Source organism: Diabrotica undecimpunctata, chromosome 5 (genome assembly GCF_040954645.1).
Source record: "Diabrotica undecimpunctata isolate CICGRU chromosome 5, icDiaUnde3, whole genome shotgun sequence".
In the NCBI taxonomy this organism is placed as follows: Eukaryota; Metazoa; Arthropoda; class Insecta; order Coleoptera; family Chrysomelidae; genus Diabrotica; species Diabrotica undecimpunctata.
The window spans coordinates 153,002,381-153,024,033 of NC_092807.1; the positions used below are offsets into that span (position 1 = coordinate 153,002,381).

General features: G+C 33.8%; 1 protein-coding gene across 2 annotated transcripts in view; it reads left to right on the forward strand.

Moving 5' to 3' along the window:
• The window catches only part of LOC140442012 (sodium channel protein 60E-like), a 285,972-nt gene that overhangs the window by 229,192 nt on the left and 35,127 nt on the right, over window positions 1-21,653 (forward strand). For both annotated transcript variants that reach the window (XM_072533045.1, XM_072533046.1), the window contains exons 22-25: window positions 1,637-1,741; window positions 1,946-2,137; window positions 3,810-4,098; window positions 10,247-10,440. In XM_072533045.1, coding sequence (XP_072389146.1) covers window positions 1,637-1,741; window positions 1,946-2,137; window positions 3,810-4,098; window positions 10,247-10,440 — 780 coding nt within the window. The remainder of the gene's footprint in view (window positions 1-1,636; window positions 1,742-1,945; window positions 2,138-3,809; window positions 4,099-10,246; window positions 10,441-21,653) is intronic.

A 21,653-nucleotide genomic window follows, 5' to 3' on the forward strand; every position in this document is an offset into this window, starting at 1 on the left:
CAAAATTTATCTGGAACAAGCACTCAAGCTGTGGAAAAGAAAATGTAATGGCATGGGAATTACTCTCAATGACGAGACTACACTGTACACCTTATGTTTCGCTGATGACCAAATACTGATTACTCAGGATCATGACGACTTGAGTTACATGACTCGGAAGCTAATAGAAGAATATAACAAATGGGGTCTCGAAGTCAACATTAAGAAAACTGAAGCCATGTGTATTGGAGGGACAAAACAGTCCATTATATTAGACGATGGGGTAGAAATTAGAAACTGTGATGAATACAAGTACCTGGGTATGAAGATAACTCAAGATGGAACACTCGATGCTGCTATAAAAGACAGAAACATACAGGGTAGAAAAGCCATATCCATGATGAACGGAATTCTGTGGGACCAAACAATATCTAAAGCGAACAAACAACTCATATACAACACCATACTTAAAAGTGTAATCACATATGGCAGCAAATTAAACAAAGAACAGAGAAACTGTTACTAGCAACAGAAATGGATTTCTGGAGAAGAGCAGCAGGAAAATCAAGAAGAGATCGGATACCAAATGAGAGAATATGTGAAATGATGGGAGTCAAGCATACAATAGTTGATGACATAAAAACAAAACAGTTAATATGGTACGGCCATGTACAGAGAATGCCAGATGACAGGATTCCAAAACAGATTTTGACGTGGACACCACAAGGGAGAAGGAAAAGAGGAAGGCCGAGAAAAAGCTGGAGAGAGGGAATTGAAAAAGAACTAGAGGAAAGAGAAATCCCTCCAGGCCTATGGCTGAATAGAGAAGAATGGCGGTTAGGAGTCAGAAGGCGTCGGAGAACGCTTTAAACCGATAGTAGTAGTAGAATGGTTATGTTAGTTGTGTGGTGTATATATAACATCCTTAACACACGTCGGTACCACCATATTTCAAATGCCTCTAATCGTTTTATGGCATCTTCTGTAAGACTCTAGCTTTCTACTCTGTAGAGGACACTAAACACCGTTAAAACTTTTCTAAGATTTTCCATACGAGTTTTTATTTCTTAGCTACGGTCCCAAGTATCCATATTGCAGCTCAAATAGCATATTTTTCTGCTCTTTCTAACGGTGTATCGTTTATTGTAATTTGGGCGTTTATGTTGGTGTTGTTACTTATGTTTATTATTTTTATGTTCTTACAATTTAGTTTTAGGCCGTATTTGTTACAAGTTTCTATAACATTATTTATCATCCTTCATTTATCAGGAGCCCCTGCGAACTATCTGCCAGCAAGAAGTTGGCCATTTACTGCAATACCATCTTCTGATTCGTCCAAAGCTTCTCTAAAGATGGTTTCAGACTAGATGTTAAATATTGCTGGTGACAGTACGCAACCCTGTCTAACTACTTGTCCAACTGTGAAGATCTCGGACAGTTCATTTTCGGACTGTTGCCTTTTGTTGAATATATAGGTTTTAGATTATATACTCTATCTTAATACCCTAAATACTCAACAAGAAAATGTCAAATCAGTAATGAATGGAGTCTAGAAGCAGCCCAGATTATTTACGCTTACTTTGCCCTTCCCTTTAATGAATTGTTAATTTAGTTACTCTGCATTTACTCACTCATCTTTATCTATTTTTACTTTCAGATTGTTAATACAAAATGGGATTGTCTAACACAAAATTATACATGGATCAATTCCAAAATATCCTTCGACCATGTTGGGATAGCTTATTTGGCTTTATTTCAAGTGGTACGTATAAAATGTTAAATTAGGATAAAAAGTTGTATAAAATAACATGATTTGTGACAAGAGATGTATACAAATAATATGTTTATGCAGACTTTCATTTAATATATAGCATTTTCAAGCAATTAATACACATTTTAAGTATTCAGTTGAACAAATTTTAATATTTGTTTTTCTCAATTTTTATCTTTTCGTGTTTATTTTTAGGCTACATTCGAAGGTTGGATGGAAGTGATGGCGGATGCAGTAGATGCCCGCGGAGTTGATCTCCAGCCCCAACGAGAAGCCAATCTATACTCCTATATTTATTTTGTAATTTTTATTGTATGTGGATCGTTTTTTACACTTAACTTATTTATAGGAGTAATCATCGACAATTTTAATATGCTCAAGAAAAAGGTGAGTAATTTAAATACGCAATATTATTTATCCATTTACGTTTTATTTTGAAGCTGAAGGCTTTTTAAAAGAAGGCGATTTTTAAAATTGTAAATATATTTTCAAACTATCGTTAACTTCATAATTTTGTTCAAGCGAATCTTGTGACATAAATATCGCACAAAGAAAAATAAAAACCTTTGTTTTTGCAGTATATTTTAAAAAAATCTACTCTCATAATGCCGATATGGCTAGCAATTCAGCGAAGTTGGTGGTTCACCACTATTACCTGCTTGAAGCTTTCTGCTCTTTTTCCTTATTCTGCTTGTTTAACATAATTATGTTTAACATTATTAGAACCATGTTTATAAGAGCTATTTCTGGACTAGCAAAGCTGGAAAGATAGATATTTAATGTTTTCCTATTTAGGCTAGTAGCCTTAGACTCTGCGCTAAGACTCCCTTACAGAGGAAGGTAGTATAATGCCTATTTGTGCCTTCAAAAGGAAAGAAATTGCTTTTTTATGTTTCATATGCCTAGCGCGTTTTCTAGATTTTTGTTAAGTACTCTTGGCTACAAATGAACCCATAATAATTTTTTTATAATATATATATATATATATATATATATATATATATATATATATATATATATATATATATATATATATATTTAGGGATTCTACAGTATTCACTGCCTTCCCTTACTCAACCGTTTCCATCTCTCTCTGTTTCCCATTCTCCATCGTTTAGGCCTCTCTTTCTCATGGCGTCGTCTACTTCGTTCCTCCAGTGTTAATCGAGACGTTTTTTTGAATTGTTGATAGTTGGCGCTATAATCGGAATAAACGATTTATTTTGGTACCCTAGAAAATATGGAAACAGTCTAATATTACGGATTCTGAAAAAAATTCGCAAAAAACTGTATATGTATGCCATAAAAATTAGTTAACAGACTTCTGATCTGTACTTGTTTTTCTGCGATAACAGCGCCATCTATCGCGAATGGAAAAAAATTCAGATTCAAAAAAACACTTGTTTACTTTATCACGCAAAATCCAAATTTGCAATAAAAATGCGTTTTTCCATATAAAATTTTAGAGTTGCACCACGCACAGTATTATAGCATTAAACACGTATTATTTGGTTTTTTATTTAACAGTGAATTTCTCGAGATATAAGACCGTTTCCGTAATTTTCCTAGGGTATCAAAATAAATCATTTTTCCGACTATAACGCCATCTATCAACAATTTGAAAAATATCTGAAATAAAAGTTATTTATGTTTGCATAAGGAATCCAAATCCACAATAAAAAATAAGGTTACTATTTAAGATATCAAAGTTGTTCCTCGACGCACCATCAGGGTGTGGTGATGAAAGGTCTTCTTTGGTTTTAGTCGATAGATTTTCGTAAAATATTGAAAACTGAAAGTGTTTTTTAGTTTTTTTATCCGATGTAAATTACGCGAAATGTTCGACCGTCTCGTTTCTTTTCTCCCACCCTGTATAAAAGGACTTATTCAGTAATTATGTGAAGTGCTCGAAATAAATTTTGTAATAAAAACTGTTTCTTCGTCAGCTTTTATTTTCGGTGCATATCCATGTAATTTTTTATCCAAGCCAGCTATAATAAGGGTAAAAACACTGTTGTAAACGAACTAATAAAATTATCTTTTATTTTCTCTTTTTTAGTACGAAGGCGGTGTACTGGAAATGTTTCTCACCGAAAGTCAAAAGCATTACTACACGGCTATGAAGAAATTAGGACGGAAAAAACCGCAAAAAGTAATAAAACGGCCAATGAACCAATGCTTGGCTATGTTTTATGATTTATCTAATTCTCGCCGGTTCGAGATAGCAATATTTGTGTTAATTTTTTTAAATATGCTGAGTATGGGTATTGAACATTACGGTCAGCCGCATGCTGTGTTCTTTGTTTTAGAAGTTAGCAATGCGTTTTTTACAACAGTTTTTGGATTGGGTAAGTATTGATCTAAAAAAAGTTAATCTAAGGTTAAATATTAAATAGAAAGATAGTATACAATGTAAAGTTAGTCCCAGTTTTAAAAGCCGTTTTTTTATTTATTGGCTATATTAATACATTCATATAGAGCCATCTAATCATGTCTTAATAGACAAAAGAGGCGCAACATGCGTACAAGATGTAAAGAGCCGAAGAGAAGCATTTTGCGGATCTGACCATCTTCTATTACAGATAAAATACAAACGCAGAGTTCAAAGAAACAGGAACAAACAACAGAACAACAAGATATACAAAAATTAAGACAAAAAGATGTCATACAGAACTATGAGACAGAAATAACACAAACATTGATAAATACAGGCATCTAGGTACCGAAGAACATTGGAAAGAAATTAAAACAAAAGTAATTAAAGTAGCAAGAAAGATAATGGGCAAAAAAAAGAAACAAACAAAAAGAGAATGGTTTAATGATGAGTGTAAAAAACCATACCGAAAAGAAATGAAGAACACAAGAAATTGTGATGGGTAGCTCTTTCGGGGCGACAGACTCAGTAAAACACAGGTTTGAAATAAAAATAAATCTATTAATTTAGTATATACAATAAATAAAAATAAAAAGGAATTCTAGGTTGTATACTTATAACTAAAACGAATTCTACGTCCCCGTCTGGATCCCACGATGAACGAAGTCCCCGGCGAACGTCTATAAAAGAAAAGAAATTAATTAGTATTAATAAGAAACGAAATGGGGGAAATCGATCGCGCGCAGATTTATACTCGCTTTCGCTTCAATTCAGCGAAAGCTTCGAATATGCTCGCAAACAAAATATTTAGCTGTGCAGACCCATGGCAATGTTCAATACACAATGCCGACGGGTTCCGCTTGGCTAAGGAGAGAGTATGATCCTCAATAAGGAAATCTCTCTGTCCCGGTTGGTTCTGTGCAGATCCACGGTAATGCTCAATACGCAATACCGATGGGTTCCGCTTGGTTAGGGACAGAGTATGATCCTCAATACGGAAATGTCTCTGTCCGGAATGGCTCGAAGGTTCACTACACCGGCGAGTCAGGGAGCCTAGAGCGCTAGCTACAAGACTATCTAATTCCGCTATTCACACGCCTTAAATAGCCGTTCTGATTCCCACTTCGCCGTCACGTTGTAGAAGTGGATGCGCAAATATTGACACTCCCACGTTTCGAACTGTTAAACGATCAGAGCATCGTTACAAAATATATGGAAAGAAGAACCAAAGAAAGAAGAGCAAGCTACGAAGATGCAAGACGGAGGGCCGAAAAATATGCCGAACAGAAAAAAGAAAATACGAAAACGGTAATATACAGAAAATGGAAGAAAAATTCCATATAAGGGAAGCGTATAGATATCTACGCAATTTAAGAGAAGGATACAAACCCCGAACAAATCTATGTAGAAATCAAGAAGGGCAAATAACCAGTGATCCAAATGAAGTAAAATCAGTCTGAAAAACCTATTTTCAAGCTCTCCTAGGGACGCAAAAAAAATGAAGAGCATATTGATATGCATCACATTAAGGAAGACAGAAAATAAAGAACCCCCGACGATGGAAGAGGTAAACACAAGCAATACGAGCACAGAAGTATAACAAAGTTCCAGGCATTGACAACGTCCTCTCTGAGCTATATAAATTATATAGGTGGCGAACACCTAGTAAGACAAATGCATATGCTTATGGACAAGATATGGTATGAGAAAAAATCACCAGCGACTGGAAAACCGGGATTATATGCCCAATCTATGAAAAAAGGGATAAACTGAAATGCGAAAATTATCGTGGCATAACCCTCTTGTGCACAGCGTACAAAGTTTTTACTTATACACTAAATCAACGACTCCAACAACTTACTGAAAATATTGTCGGGGTATACCAAACCGTTTTCCGACAAGGAAGATCTACAACTGACTAGCTATTCACAGTGAAACAAATTTTAGACAAATCGTGGAAATACGACATTGATGTCCATAACATTTTCGTTCAAACAGGCCTACGACTCAATTAATAGACAAATATTGCATAGCTTTAACATCCCTCAAAATTACATCCGACTAGTAAAACAAGTCGTTTTGCTGTTTGCAATGAACGTTCTCTCTCAGAGATGCTTAGACATGAACCAAGAAATTTACACCTGCTTTATTGATTTCGAAAAGGCCTTTGACAAAGTACAACATGAACCACTAAGACAAATTCTAATAAAGAAAAATATAGACAGCCGAGATATTCGAATTATATGCAACCTATATTGGAATCAAACAGCATATGTGAAGGTTGAGGGTAGGCTAACAGAAGAAATTCAAATCCGTCGAGGAGTCCGGCAGGGATGCATCTTGTCGCCACTTTTATTTAATCTGTATAGTGAAGCTATTTGTGAACAAGCACTCGAGGAAGAAGATCTTGGTCTGATAATAAATGGTGAGACGATCAACAATATAAGGTATGCTGACGATACGGTTCTCCTAACGGGAACGCTAGTAGAACTACAACATCTCGTTCAAAGTCTCAATATATACTGTAACAGTTACGGCTTGAAAATTAATTTGAAAAAAACTAAATTTATGGTAATCACGAAATCAAAGAACATCAGAGCTAATCTTGTAATAGACAATACAACGATTGAGCGTGTGTCCTGTTATAAATATCTAGGTGCTTGGATCACAGACGATACTGATCAAACAAAAGAGATTAGATGTAGAATAGAAATCGCTAGATCAGTCTTTAATAGAATGCGCAAACTCTTTTGCAATCGTGATATCAATATAAAGTTACGAATACGAATGCTGCGGTGTTATGTCTTTTCTACCCTGTTGTATGGAGTAGAGGCTTGGACACTAAAACAGTTGACCACAAAAAACATCGAAGCTTTCGAGATGTGGTGCTATAGGCGCATTCTCAGAATATCATGGATGGACCGCGTCACTAACACGCAAGTACTCCAAACTTTAGACAAAAGATGCGAAATTCTAAATGAGATAAAAACTAGAAAGATGGAATACTTGGGGCACATTGTGAGAGGTGAAAAGTACGAACTTTTAAGAAATATCATGCAGGGCGAAATTAAGGGCAAAAGAAGTGTGGGAAGAAGAAAAATATCGTGGCTTCGTAATCTACGTGAATGGTTCGGGTGTAGTTCGATTGAACTTTTTTGGCGCGCTGCTAACAAAGTCGCAGTGGCCATGATGATTTCCAATCTCCGCTAGGAGTGGCACGAGAAGAAGAAGAAGTAAAACAAGAAAATTGCAATATCTCGGACATATTACACGTGGAGAGAAATACACCTTACTCCAACTGATTATGCAGGGAAAGGTCCAAGGAAAGAGAAACATAGGGAGGCGGAGAATGTCATGGCTGCGCAACCTGAGAGAGTGGTACGGATGTACATCAAATAAACTTTTCAGAGCAGCTGTCTCAAAAGTCCAAATAGCTATGATGATTGCCGACCTCCGCCGCGGAGATGGCACTTGAAGAAGAAGAAGTAAAAGCAACAATGGATTCGTCAACAGTAACTGTCAGAGTACAAAATAAGCTCACTGAAAACTTTTCAATAGTCAAAGGATTAATACAAGGACACGGACTGACGCTGACACTATTCAACCTGACTCTTGAATACGTGATAAGACAGCTGAATATAGGAAGAGGTAATCTCTTAACAAATAAATCAATACAGATTGCCGCCTACGCCGATGACATTACCATCATGTTTTGTAGTACAGAAGGGGCAACAGAAATGTATTCATAATTAAAAACAGGGGCAGAAGAGACCGGACTAGAAATAAATATTCAAAAGACCAAAAAAACTAACACAGGCAAGAGCTAGGGAAAGCAGACGCACAATTGAATTAGAAGGCGATATTGAAATTGCAGAAAGTTTCACTTGTCTGGGAGTTACATTCAATCAATCAATCAATCAATATTCTTTATTTCATCTGACTTTTACAAGTATTGAAATGCGTCAAATACAATATATGATCAGTAAAAACTAAAGTACATAAAAATAGTTAACATAAAAACATATAAAATATACACAAAAACATACAAATTGTTAAAAAAATGCCTGCAAGTATTCCTCTAATGAATAGAAAGTTTTACCTTAACTGTTTTCTTAAATACATAAATATTTGACTCTTTAACATAATTAGTTAATTTATTATACAAACAAAATCAAGGGTCCTTACCCACAACGCTCAAGTGACGAACAGGGGTCACCAAATCATTTCTGTAACGAAAATTGTAGCCACTCATTAAGGAAACATCATTTCTGCAAAGAAAATTGCAACTATGTGACTTTATATAAACAACACAACTGAAAATATACAGCGAAATTACAGTTAAAATATTTAATTGTTTAAAACCTGGTCTACAGGAATCCAAGCGCCTTCTAAACGTCAATTTCCCCAACAAACCAAGCAATTGCAAAATTGACTGTACATAAGCAAAATAGTAAAGTTTTCAGATATCTAGGGAGACAAAATTCCTAAGTTGCCATAGAATATAACAGTGAACAGACAATCTTCTCACTACACGTGAGAGCTCCAAGACAAATTAGAATCCCGGGAAACACCTAACAACTTAGTGGAGTGAATATTTACCACTGACCAATTGTCAAGTTTTACTAATGGACTCATCTGCATAGTAGAAGGTAAAAAGGTTACCATATTGGTCTTTGATCCATTTAAGATTAGGGCATTATTTAAACAGTAATGAGTCATACTTTTTACAAGACAGTTTGCTTTTTGTACTACATGAAAAAAAATATTGGAATTTAGTGCAACTGTGGTATCGTCAGAAAATTGAGTGACATAACAGACTGATTTCTGTTGCACGTTTTCTACTCGAACACTTATTGCATCAGAAAAATTATCTAATGGATTCCGAACCAAACATATTGAGCTATCGTTTATCAGTTGATTTAAATCATTGACGAAAATCAAAAATAAAAGAGGGCCAATGATACTTCCCTGTGGAACTCCGAAGAGGACACTTTCTTCTGAAGAAAATATTATATTCCCAATCACATTGACCTTAATTTTTTGAAACCTTTTCGATAAAAAGGTGTGGATCCAGTTTAACGCAGTTCCTCTAACACCACTATGATAAAGTTTTTCCAGCAGTATTGGATGATGTACAGTTTCAAAAGCTTGTGCTAAGTCAAAAAACAAACAAATAACTTTATTACCCTTAATAAAGTTCGATAAAATATGATTGCACAGCGCTAATAGTGCATCTTGCACACTTATACCTTCACGGAAACCAAATTGAGACTTTTCTATAATGTTGTGCTTGATAATATAAGGGAGGAGACGTGTATGAAATGCCTTCTCATATATTTTTGAAAACACATAAAAGTGATAACATTATACGCGGATGGAACAGAAGAACCAGAAATGACATTCAAGGGAGAATATTCAAAGAAAACCAAGCTTACTTTTCACTCACTCATGTGTTCCGCTCCAAAAACACACACTGGAGATCGAAAAACAGGGTCTACAAAACTATGATCAGACCAATAGTATTTTACGGATGCGGGACATTTGTGATGACAATAGACACAAAACGAAAGCTGGTAGTCTTTGATAGAAATTCCTAAGAAAGATATTTGGACCTATTAACGAAAACAGAGTAGGGAGATCCAGTACAACCATGAACTGTACCAACTATTCAAAGAGGCACCGATCTTAGATTTCGTTAAACTTCGGAGACTTCTATGGGCTGGTCATGTAGTAAAAACGGAGACGGAAAGATTGCCAAAAAGAGCCCTAGATTGTAAAATGCAGAGCGCTAGGCCCAAAGGAATGCCACGGAAAAGGTGGGAGGATGAAATGGCAAAAAGCAAATGGCAAAGCAAAATTTGCTTTGTTTGTAATTCCTTGGGGGAGGGTTTTAGGGGAAAGCCTGGGTCAGGAGTATAGGAGTATAGGAGGGGTAGAGACCTTTTTTGGGATTCCAAAATTGTCAAATTTAGCTTGTTCGTATGATTTTTAAAGGTTTAGTGACATTTTCGTCTGTAACTACTGGTGTAAATCTAATTTAACAAATTGTCAGTAACACAAATATTTATAAATAAATAATAAAAATAATTCTTAACAATAATTTTTTGTTTTTTGTTTTGCAGAAGCAATAGTGAAAATAATAGGTTTAAGGTACCACTACTTTACCGTTCCATGGAATGTTTTCGATTTTTTATTAGTTCTGGCTTCCATTCTCGGCATTCTCATGGAAGATATAATGATAGACTTCCCTGTCTCTCCAACTCTTCTTAGAGTAGTTAGAGTTTTTAGGATAGGACGAATTTTACGATTGATTAAAGTAAGTATTAGTAGATAATCTGGCAACATTTTTATAACTATTTTTTTTAAATATACATAATTAAATAATAGGTTTTATTTAGTATTTCCTTTAAATTTTCTAATTATCAAATAAAGTTTATATTACTGAAGTTAACAATTTGTTTAGTTAGATGGAATAAAAATACTGTTTGTGCGGGGAAGAACTGATTAAAACAACAAAAATATAATCAGTCTAGTATACGACGGTAAACATATGATTTAACCTGCAATTTCCATCAACCCGCATCGATGTTAATGAAATTTTGTAATTTACCCTTAACTTTAAAATCTACCCTGTGAGGAAGTATTCTTTAAATTGGGGGTGAATCCATCACAACTGGGGGTTAAAGCTTTTATATTGTATTATAAATCTTCCTATTCTTCTTCCTTCTTATATGTAGGCTTTAAAAGCCTGTTTCTTCTTCAATATTAGCTTCATAAGTTGTTTAAATAATCGCACCATCTTGGTCTGCCAATACTTTTTCGTCCATTTGGTGACTTATCTCGTGCTATTGGTACTTTCGTATCCTCTGCCATTATACTAATGTGTTCGTTCCACTCCTGTTTCCGTTTCTTCACCCATCCATTTATATCTTCTATATTACATGCTTTTCTTATATTTTCGGTTCTCTGCCTATCTAACAGACTTTTTCCTGATATTCGTCGAAGTATTTTCATCTCTGTTGTTTCTAGTAGTAGTCTCGTTTTAGATGTGTCATGTCTTGTCTCCGCCGTGTATGTTAATAGAGGTCTAATTGATACTTTATGGATTCTTGTTTTTCTGTCTTGTCTTAAGTGTTTGTTTTTCCAGATTGTGGCATTAAGAGATCCCGCCGCTTAACTTGCTTTTAAGCTTTGTTGTCGTACTTTTTCTTCAACATCTCCGTAACTAGTTATAATATATAATATAATATAATATAATATAATTTTCAAATCAAAATATTCCGAAAACGGTACACAGTATCGAGTTTTACCAAGAGTACCTTTTTCGTGTAAAATTGAATGATGTTTAAGTTTACTTGAAATTTTGATTAATAATTATACTCTTAAAAAGTTATATTGACTAATACTTAGTACGATCCGTGTAACTAGCGCCCTCTATAAGAATCAGATATAAAAACAAATTCATGGGATGTATCAGCTTTCAAAACATATTCGTATAAAATTTCATTACAATGTTGCCAGTAGTTTCGGCAAAATCGTAAAAAATGCGTAAAATTTTTTTTTCTTCGACGCCCTGTATCTTGAAAACGGATGGCGTTACAAAAATTTTTTACTAAGCAAACCTCAATTATTTTTCAGTTTTTTACCTACCCTAGAGACGGGGTTACCTTTTTTTGAAACACCCTGTATAGATCTTGTTATACATTAACTGTCTTACTAATAAAACACTAGTATTCTAAGGTTATTCCGTATTTATATCTAGAATAGTTATCCTAAGTATAAGGTAAATATAATACTAAAATATTTTGTTACAAATAAACTCGGTATATGTTAGTTATAAGTATTCCAACTTTATTGCGAAATAATAGTTTGGCAATGTCGCAATATTTTGCACAAATACATAGAACAACGACATATTGAGTGAAATATGTCAATTTTGATTTTTCTATGAAACTGACAACTAACATTGTATATATATTACATAAATATATAGTATACATAAATATATCTTTTTATTTATTTGTTATCTTATATATTAAGTTTGAGTATTTTAAAATTGCAAAAAAGTTGCAAAAAGTTGCAAAAAATTGCAAAAATTGCCAGTCTATTATGAAAATGAATTTATTCTTTCTTTGAAAGTTTTTCTTTTTCGTGTATTTTCCATCATGTTAATTAAATTATCAACTTCCTCGACAGCCGCAACACCTCTTAAACATATTTTTTTATTATATATATAGCTACTCACAAAACAGTACAAAAAATAATATATTCTTGTCACTGATGACTTTGACATTCATAAAATAGGTTATACCACGGTTATACTAGACTTAAACAAGGGTGTGGGTCGGTATAATCTTGAAATAAATTCTTATACCAAGTATAACTATCTAAGTTATTCCATGTTTATTGTTAGTGATTTTGCCTATACCTGATTTATTCTGAGTATAAGTTTTATACTTGGATTATTAGTTATGATATTAGTTTTTTCTGCTGATGTTATTATATTGTATTTCTTGACTGTTGTATTGAAGATGTGTTTTAATCTTTGGAGCTCGTCTTCTATCTTCTTTCGCCGATTAATGTGGCGTCGTCTGCTTAACATAATATTTGGACTTCTTTTTTCCCCATTCTGTAGCCATGACGTTTACGTATTGCTTATATTATTTCGTCCATTATTATAATAAAGAGAAGTGGGCTTAACGAGTCACCTTGTCTGACTCTGCTTTGTACTGGTATAGACTGTGTTAGGTTTTCATTTATCTTTGCCTGTATTCAATTATGGAAGTACATGTTTCTTTTATACAGTAAGTATAAGACATCTTCGACTTGGATGCGATCGAAAGCCTTTGTCAGGTCTATAAAACATAGATATGCTGGTTTATTGTACTCGATGGCCTTTTCTGTGATTTGTCTTAGTACAAATATGGCATCTACGCAGGATCTTCCGGATCTGAATCCTTGTTATTCATCTGATAAAGTTGTTAGTGTATTGATTTTGTTGGTTAGGACTTTTGTGGTAAGCTTAAGTGCGGTGTTCAGTAGATTTATACCTGTATAATTGTTGGGGTCTTCTTTATCTCCTATAACTAACCTATAAATAACCTCAAAAATCGATAGAGATATATTTATATTATAAGCAAAAAATGGTTAATATATATATATATATATATATATATATATATATATATATATATATATATATATATATATATATATATATATATATATATATATGTCAATACAGCGCAAACTCTATCGTAGCCATTTTTTTATTAGAATCATCAAAAATAAGTAACGGAATAGTTTTTTCAATGAGTACGTTTAAACATTGCAAATATTCGTTCTTCTCGTACCTATTTGCTCCTTTGGCTTATGGTTATCAAGTTTGGCATATAGTTTTATTGTGATTTTGAGTACAGGTTAATTTATATTATGCCAAGTATTACATAATGTCAGGAAATTTTAGATAGCATATTAGGCGTCAAGATTACGCAGAATCACTTCCAGGTGTGTTCGATTATCTCAGCAGATTTTGGACCAAACCATGACAGATCCATCATCAAATTGGTGAATTTTCAGAACAGTAAAAAATAGGTGTCACCTACCCAGACGTTGACATATAGTAGTGACCTCTAAAATGGCCTTTACATAAACTTGACTCATTCGCGATAAGTCCAAGCCTCCAATACAAAATTTATCATTAATCTGATTTCTTGAAAATTATATCGCAGTTTTTGTAATCGTCTGTTAGACTAAATTTTCTCCGCGCCATCTCTTCACTAACCTCTACTACTCTATCTACAGGTCACAGATCATCCAACAGACTTCTCGTGGTATATGTACGGTATCGTAAAGCAAAACAACAAGAAATGAGTCCCGCTGGACTTATTTTTTTTATGACCTTGCCTGGGTCATCGCGTGTACACTTTGGTTTTCATACAATGTGTTTACAATCATCCAACCACTAAAGTAACTACCACTTAATAAATAAAGAACAGCCATGTATTTATACAATAAAGAAAATATATCAAAATATGTATGTAATTAAACCAGTTTACAATAAACATTATATAAAACCACTTCAGTAAACAAAAATTGTAAAGGAAATAAGAAATAAAACTTGTATTGGCTATTTACTACAAATTTCTTCGTAACTTTGCTCTCTGGTCTACTCTAGTCATTGTAAGTATTATCGTTTAGATGTACCATCCCAGAGCTGTGGTCAGTATATCATTATAACATTGAGTGTACCCTTTGGTTATGATTGTTTACGTTTGTATTGATGTTGTATTAAACCCCTGTCTATCTAATTTGTCGAAATTGGTTGTAGCAAATAATTAGGTACACTCTGCAATATCGTTCTGAAGCTATTTTATTGGGAATTAATCACAAATTTAGATTAAAATACGCTTATTTTGACATTTGGATTTCCATTTCCGAAATCGTTCTATATTGGTATTTTTAGAACGATTTCCAAGGAGGAAATTTCAACGTCAAAATAACCGTATCTTAATCTAAAATAACTTACACAAAACAACAAATAACTTACTTAATAACAATTTTACCGAATAGTTTCAAAATTAATTTTTTTAGGCGTATCCCATCGAAATAAACACTTTTCCCCTGCTGGTATATTTTCGAAAATTGCTCATTTTTGAATTATTTGCAATCTGTTGTTGAAAAAATTGGTGATTTTCTGTTCTAATAAAAAATACTTAATGAATTCTATAGCAATATTTATAATCTTTAAACCTTCAATTTTGATGCTTTAAAGCACGTTCCCTGCACATGGTGGTACATTTGGCAGTTAAAGCACACAGTAGGCCCAGTTGATTTTCTTAAGTCCTCTATCTCTATTTTGAGTCCTCTATCTGTATTAATATACATTTGAAAACTCCAGGGGGATAAATCTGTGATTGACTTATCACTAATAGAAAAATCCACCTAAAGCAAATTCTAGATATCCGAACTTTAAACTCAGCAGACGCAGGGAGTGAACACAAACTAGTACTAGCAAAGATAAGAATGAAAATAACACCAAAACATTTTCTACAGGAAATCACCGAGGAAAAATTCAATATAGAATCACTGTGGAACGACTCTACAAGAGAAATGTACCACAGGAGGCTAGCACAGAAAATACAGCTGAAAAAAATTGACCGTATCGAATATATAAACGCGAGCTGGGAGAAAATTGAAAACAACATTGAAGAAGCAGCATCAGAAGCTCTAGGAAAACGCAAAGTCATACTGAACAAAACAAACAACAACAATACACCATGTTTCAGAAAAGAAATAAAAGAGAAATGTAAAGAGGCACGAGAGGCCTACACGAAGTGCAAAACATCAAATACCCCAGAATCCCGAGTCACCTTTAGAAAAATACGAAATGAAACAAAGCAGTTTGGGAGAAAGTATAACCACGGAGGAGAAAGTATAACCCTAGAGATGGCAAAACTTATACAAAAACTAATATTGCCCTGCAAGATACCAGACGCATGGAGAAATAGCATAATGATACCAATGTTCAACAAAGGAGATAGAGAAGACCCCAACAATTATAGAGGTATAAATCTACTAAGCACCGCACTTAAGCTTACCACAAAAGGCCTAACTAAAAAAATTAATAAAGTAACAACTTTATCAGATAAACAACAAGGATTCAGATCCGAAAGATCCTGCAGGTACCGTATTTGTACTAAGACAAATCACAGAACAGGCCATCGAGTACAATAAACCAGCATATCTATGTTTTATAGACCTGACAAAGGCTTTCGATTGCATCCAAGTCGAAGACGTCTTACACCTACTGTATAAAAGAAACATACCATTCAATATTATACAAACCATCGAAAACATCTACTTCCATAATCGAATACAGGCAAAGGTAAATAAAAAACTAACACAGTGTATATCAGTACAAAGCGGAGTCAGGCAGGGTGACTCGTTAAGCCCACTTCTCTTTAATATAGTAATGGACGAAATAATACAAGCAGTACGTAAAGGTCATGGCTACAGAATAAGGAACAAAGAAATTAAAATATTATGTTATGCAGACGACGCCGCATTAATCGCCGAGACAGAAGACGAACTCCAAAGATTAACACACATCTCCAATACAACAGCCAAGAAATACAATATGATAATATCAGCAGAAAAAACCAAATGTATGACAACATCTAAATACCCACTACAATGGAAAATCGAAATTGATGGGAAGATAATAAAGCAGGAAGCGAGGTTTAGATATGTGGAAATAGATATAACTAGTTACGGAGATGTTGAAAAAGAAGTACGACAACAAAGCTTAGAAGCAAGTAAAGTGACGGGAACTTTTAATGACACAATTTGGAAGAACAAACACCTAAGACAAAACACAAAAACAAGAATCTATAAAGCAGCAATTAGACCTTTATTAACATACACGGCGGAGACAAGACCTTACATATCTAAAACGAGACGACTACTAGAAACAGCAGAGATGAAAATACTCCGACGAGTATCAGAAAAAAGTCTGTTGGATAGGGAGAGAAGCAAAAACATAAGAAGAGCATGCAATATAGAAGACATAAATGGATGGGTGAAGAAACGGAAACAGGAGTGGAACGAACACATTATTAGAATGGCAAAAGATATGATAGTACGAATAGCACGAGATAAGTCATTAAATGGACGAAGAAGTATTGGCAGACCAAGAAAAAGATGGTGCGACAATTTAAACAATTTAGGAGGCTAATATTGAAGAAGAAACAGGCTTTAAAGCCCACATACAAGAAGAAAGAAGAAGAAGAAGAACTCTATCTGTATCTTCATGTGTGTCGGGTTTGTGATGCGCCTGGCTGATTCCACATCCTCTTTCTCCGGTGTCAGTACAAATATGGGTAGCTTCCTCCCATCGCTTTTCCTTGAATCATATTTTTGACTGATTCACAGCCAATATTATATTTCTATTTCAGGTTATCATATAATGTCGGTGGCCTTTGTATTGGAGGGTAGGCCTCTTAAAACCATTCTTGGTTTATTGTCTGCCTCTAGGGGGAGGGCTATCCACTGGATCGGGTTTGTTTTGTTAAACTCTTCAATGAGTCATTGTCCTCATCTGGGTTTTTAGCCTGGATGCATGTCTCACTTTCCCTTCTTGATAACTTGTTAATAGTTATTACTTTTTTCTTCTATGCGATATCTAGGATGGCTCCTGTTTCGTACACACTCTATAATTTAATTACAGGTGGCTTTGGCTTCCATGTTGTGTGATTTTCCTGTTGTTCCGGCTTTTGGGTTGTTTTGTCATCGTCTGTTTCCATAGTTTGCACTTGACGAGTCAGAGAGTGTGGTAAGGTGCGTGCATCATCTCCCTGTTACACTGGTGTCGCTTTGTTGGTTTCGTCTTTTTCTCCTTTTTGTACTCCTCTGTTTTTTGACGCTTTTCGGCTTTTTTGGCTTTTCTGCTGGTGTGAGAATTTTTGTCTTTGGGATTGTTTCCATAGACTTCTCCGTATTTGTAAGCTTTGCAGATTTTTTGACCTCGTTTTACCAGGTGTCCTTCTTATGGCTCTCTTTCGGAGCCGTTTTACTTACATTTTACCGAGTCTTTTTACCTCAGTAGCGTGATTTCTTTGTCCTTTTTCTTCAAGAGCATCCTCAAGGTTGCTAGCTCGGACATTTCGTCCTCGCTGCTAGTATGCCTTTACCGCTTTGCAGCTGCTGATCTCTTAGGTATCTCGTCGTTTAAGTTTTCCTTTTACTTGATGTCCTCTTTTCCTTTTTTCATGGCTTTCCTGTTTTTTGGGCGTTTAAAATCCCCGTTGCTCCTTTCTCCTCTTCTGCTTTCCACCTCGTATGTGTTCTTGTATCCCTCGTGCCGGAGTGTCTAAAAAGTTGTAGTTTATTATTGACAAACTGCCATTTGGTATTCTTGGATTTTCCTTACGACAGGGTGGTGATCGTGAACGATCAAGCATGTTGGAGAAGTAAGAGTCCCTAACTTTGAAGACACTGTTTTTTGCAGCCGTCTGACCCGTTGCCAGCTCGGCTGCTGGATGCCTTCCAGGTACCTTCGCGGATTTTCACGCTCTGGATCAGAACTAGAAAGGGATCTTCTTGAGTTTCGCACTTCACTCGCCCTAACGCCGTTCCTGTCAGATGCAGATTCTAAAATTCTACATCTCACAGTACCATCCTAGACGAAGCACAGTGACTGTCCCGACGGGTCCGATAACCCGTTTGCTTTTTCACTTTCGTTCCTTCAGCGTGTGACCTCCTGGAGAATTCAACAAAATCAAATCCTCTCGGTTTAAGCACATCCGAATTTGCACTTTTGCCTCTAAGCGTTGGAAATCTTCGCTGTTATTCACAATACACCAAGGTTCACGCGGAGTCTTCACCCCTTAGTATTGGTAAGAACTATCCTGAGAACTGATAAACTTGACAGGTAAACATAAGGAGTGTGGGTGCTCCTCATACCTGACAGGTATAAATGTTCAGGTGTACCTGTAAGGTGTACGTGATAGTGAGCGGCCTGCCTTCAAAAACTTACAAATACGTTATAAATAAATGCTGAACTTTCTATTGCTTTGCAGTAAGGTTTTAATATTACTATAATTGCATATTTAAATGTAACTTTTTCTTAGAATTCACTATATCAATATAAAAAATAAAAATCAATTTAACTAGTATCAGTATTTTTTTATTTGCTACTTCCAAATTTACAATTATTTTCTTAAGATGTGTATAAAATTATTTACATGTTTATCCATATTGATATACCTACAAATGTTGTAGATATTATTTATTTGTCAATAATATTTAAAATTCCTTTTTGTAGTACAAGTAATAATGTTTTTCAGTGTATTTATTTCCCAAGAGTTTTGGATTTTTTCGAATATGTGAATTTATTATATCATCACCTATCTGTTTTCATTATAACTCTTTAGGGGATTTAACTCGCATTCGTAAACTTCGTATGTGTACATGACAATACTAAAATTTATAACTTTTCATCTCTAAAGAAAAATTCGTCACGTAATGATGGATGTGGTATTATTTATAAAATTTTAGCAATACCATAAAGGTAACGAAATGTTTAAATCATATATAATTAATAAAATTAAATATCTGGTGGGTAAATTTTAAGTTAATTCGGATATAACTTTTAGAAAAGTAAGTTATTTGTTGAAATTCAAAAAAAGATTATGCTGAAGTTTGCCAATTTGCTCACAGTGCAAAACTGGATATTATTACATTTGTTGCCTATTATCAGAGACCATAGCATAGTTGTAATCTAAATTTGATAATATGGATGAGCAATAGAGCTGATCAATCGGTTTTTCAAGTCCAATAATAGGCGAGCGGTTTACCCCTATAAGCAGAGCATCAACCGACTAAAATTCTTTTTGCATTTCTAATGCACCAAACCTTTTTTATTCGATTCTATATATTTTTCCAAGATGAAATGTATTTTTTTTTTTTAATTTTTACAAGTGGGCCGGCAATTGTTATTAACTAATAACTTATACAAAAAAGCAATTTCACCGAATTGTTTCGGAATCAATTTTTTTGTGTATCTCATCAAAATAAACACTTTTTCTCGCTTGATAATTTTTCGAAAAATGCTTCCTTTTCGAGTTATTTGCATTTTTTTGTTGAAAAAATGCCTTAATTAGTGATTTTTGGGATTTTTTTTCTAAAAAACTACTAAATGAATTGCAATTTTAAACCGTCGAGTACAACTTAGAATATTTTGACAAGGATAAATGGTTTCTATCTCGCTAAAAACGTGGACCCAAATATTTCGAATATGCCTTTCGAGAGTATCCCGCTAAGTGTGTACAGCGGTTGAGGTGCTGTAGGCGCTCGAATCTTTTCGACTTTTTTAATAATGTAATATATATATGAAAAATATTTGATAATTGATTAAATGAAATTTTAATTTTATTTAATACTACGTAGGTAAGTAAATACTAGGTTACAATTACTAAATATTCTACATTTCACTACAAATTTCTTAGATAATTCTAAATTAGCGAAAACGATATAGACTTGTTTTAACTTGTTATTGAGCGCGTGTTGCAACCAATGACGTATAATATATGGACTCGGTGAACGCTTTAAAAAGTGTCCACAACATGTATACCTTTGTTATTGTTTATTGTTTAAAAAAATTAAGAAATTTGCCTACTTTACCTTTAGATGAAGGACTTACAGTTTTGACTCTATTTTTATCTAAACTGTATGACCCTCAAAATAAGTTTAAAAAATATCATGAATCCATAAATGAATTAAGATATAATATTGCATTAAAAAAAATGCATCTAATGAAAAATTACCACCTTCGAAACGAGCATTATTACAACATTACTTAAGAGCAAAGTGGCAAATAAATGAATGGATTCAAGCAAAAAACAATATTATTTCATCTCTTGATCCATTAACCCATGGTTGGACAATGGAAAATAATTGTTTCGATTTTAATTATTTTGAAGGCGAAACTAGTTTAGATATGTTACAAAAGTATTTCTGCTCATGTACCGGAAAATGTTCTATGAAAAATTGTAATTGTATTTCCTATAATTTAGAATGCTGCGCAGTATGTGCGTGTACACCAGAGAATTGTAAAAATGTTAAAGACGACTCTATTGAAGACAATGAAATCAGCTTATTAGATGGAAATCCTGTTGCTGTTGACGAAAATTTTCAAATTATTGACAATGAAAATGTATAATTAATATTATATTTTAATTTTATTATATTTTTCAATGAAAATTAATTATATATTGCTTAATGTATTTTACTGTAATAAAACATTCAATAATATAGTCACCACGTATATTAAAAGAAAAATTACATTATTATAGCATTGTAAAAAATTAATTTTAATTGTTTTAATTATAATATGTCTATATAAAAATAATTAGAAATAACTTTTTTTTTAATAAATTGTACGTAATATTTGTATTGAATTAATTTTTTAAATTTAAACAAATATTTCTACGCGCCGCACGCCTGTATCGCCGCAACCGCTGTACACACTTAGCGGTAGACTGCTCGAAAGGCATATTCGAAATATTTGGATCCACGTTTTTAGCAAGATAGAAAAAAATTATCCTTGTCAAAATATTCTAACTTGTACTCGACGGTTTAAAGATTATAAAGCTATTTGTAGAATTGCAATGCATTTAGTAGTTTTTTAGAAAAAAAAAATCCCAAAAATCACTAATTAAGGCATTTTTTCAACAAAAAAATGCAAATAACTCGAAAAGGAAGCATTTTTCGAAAAATTATCATGAGAGAAAAGTGTTTATTTTGATGAGATACACCTAAAAAAATTGATTCCGAAGCAATTCGGTGAAATTGCTTTTTTGTATAAGTTATTTGTTAATAACAATTGCCGGCCCACTTGTAAAAATTAAAAAAAAATACATTTCATCTTGGAAAAATATATAGAATCGAATAAAAAAGGTTTGGTGCATTAGAAATGCAAAAATAATTTTAGTCGGTATATTCTGTTTCTAAGCGTCTTTTGAGGGGTAA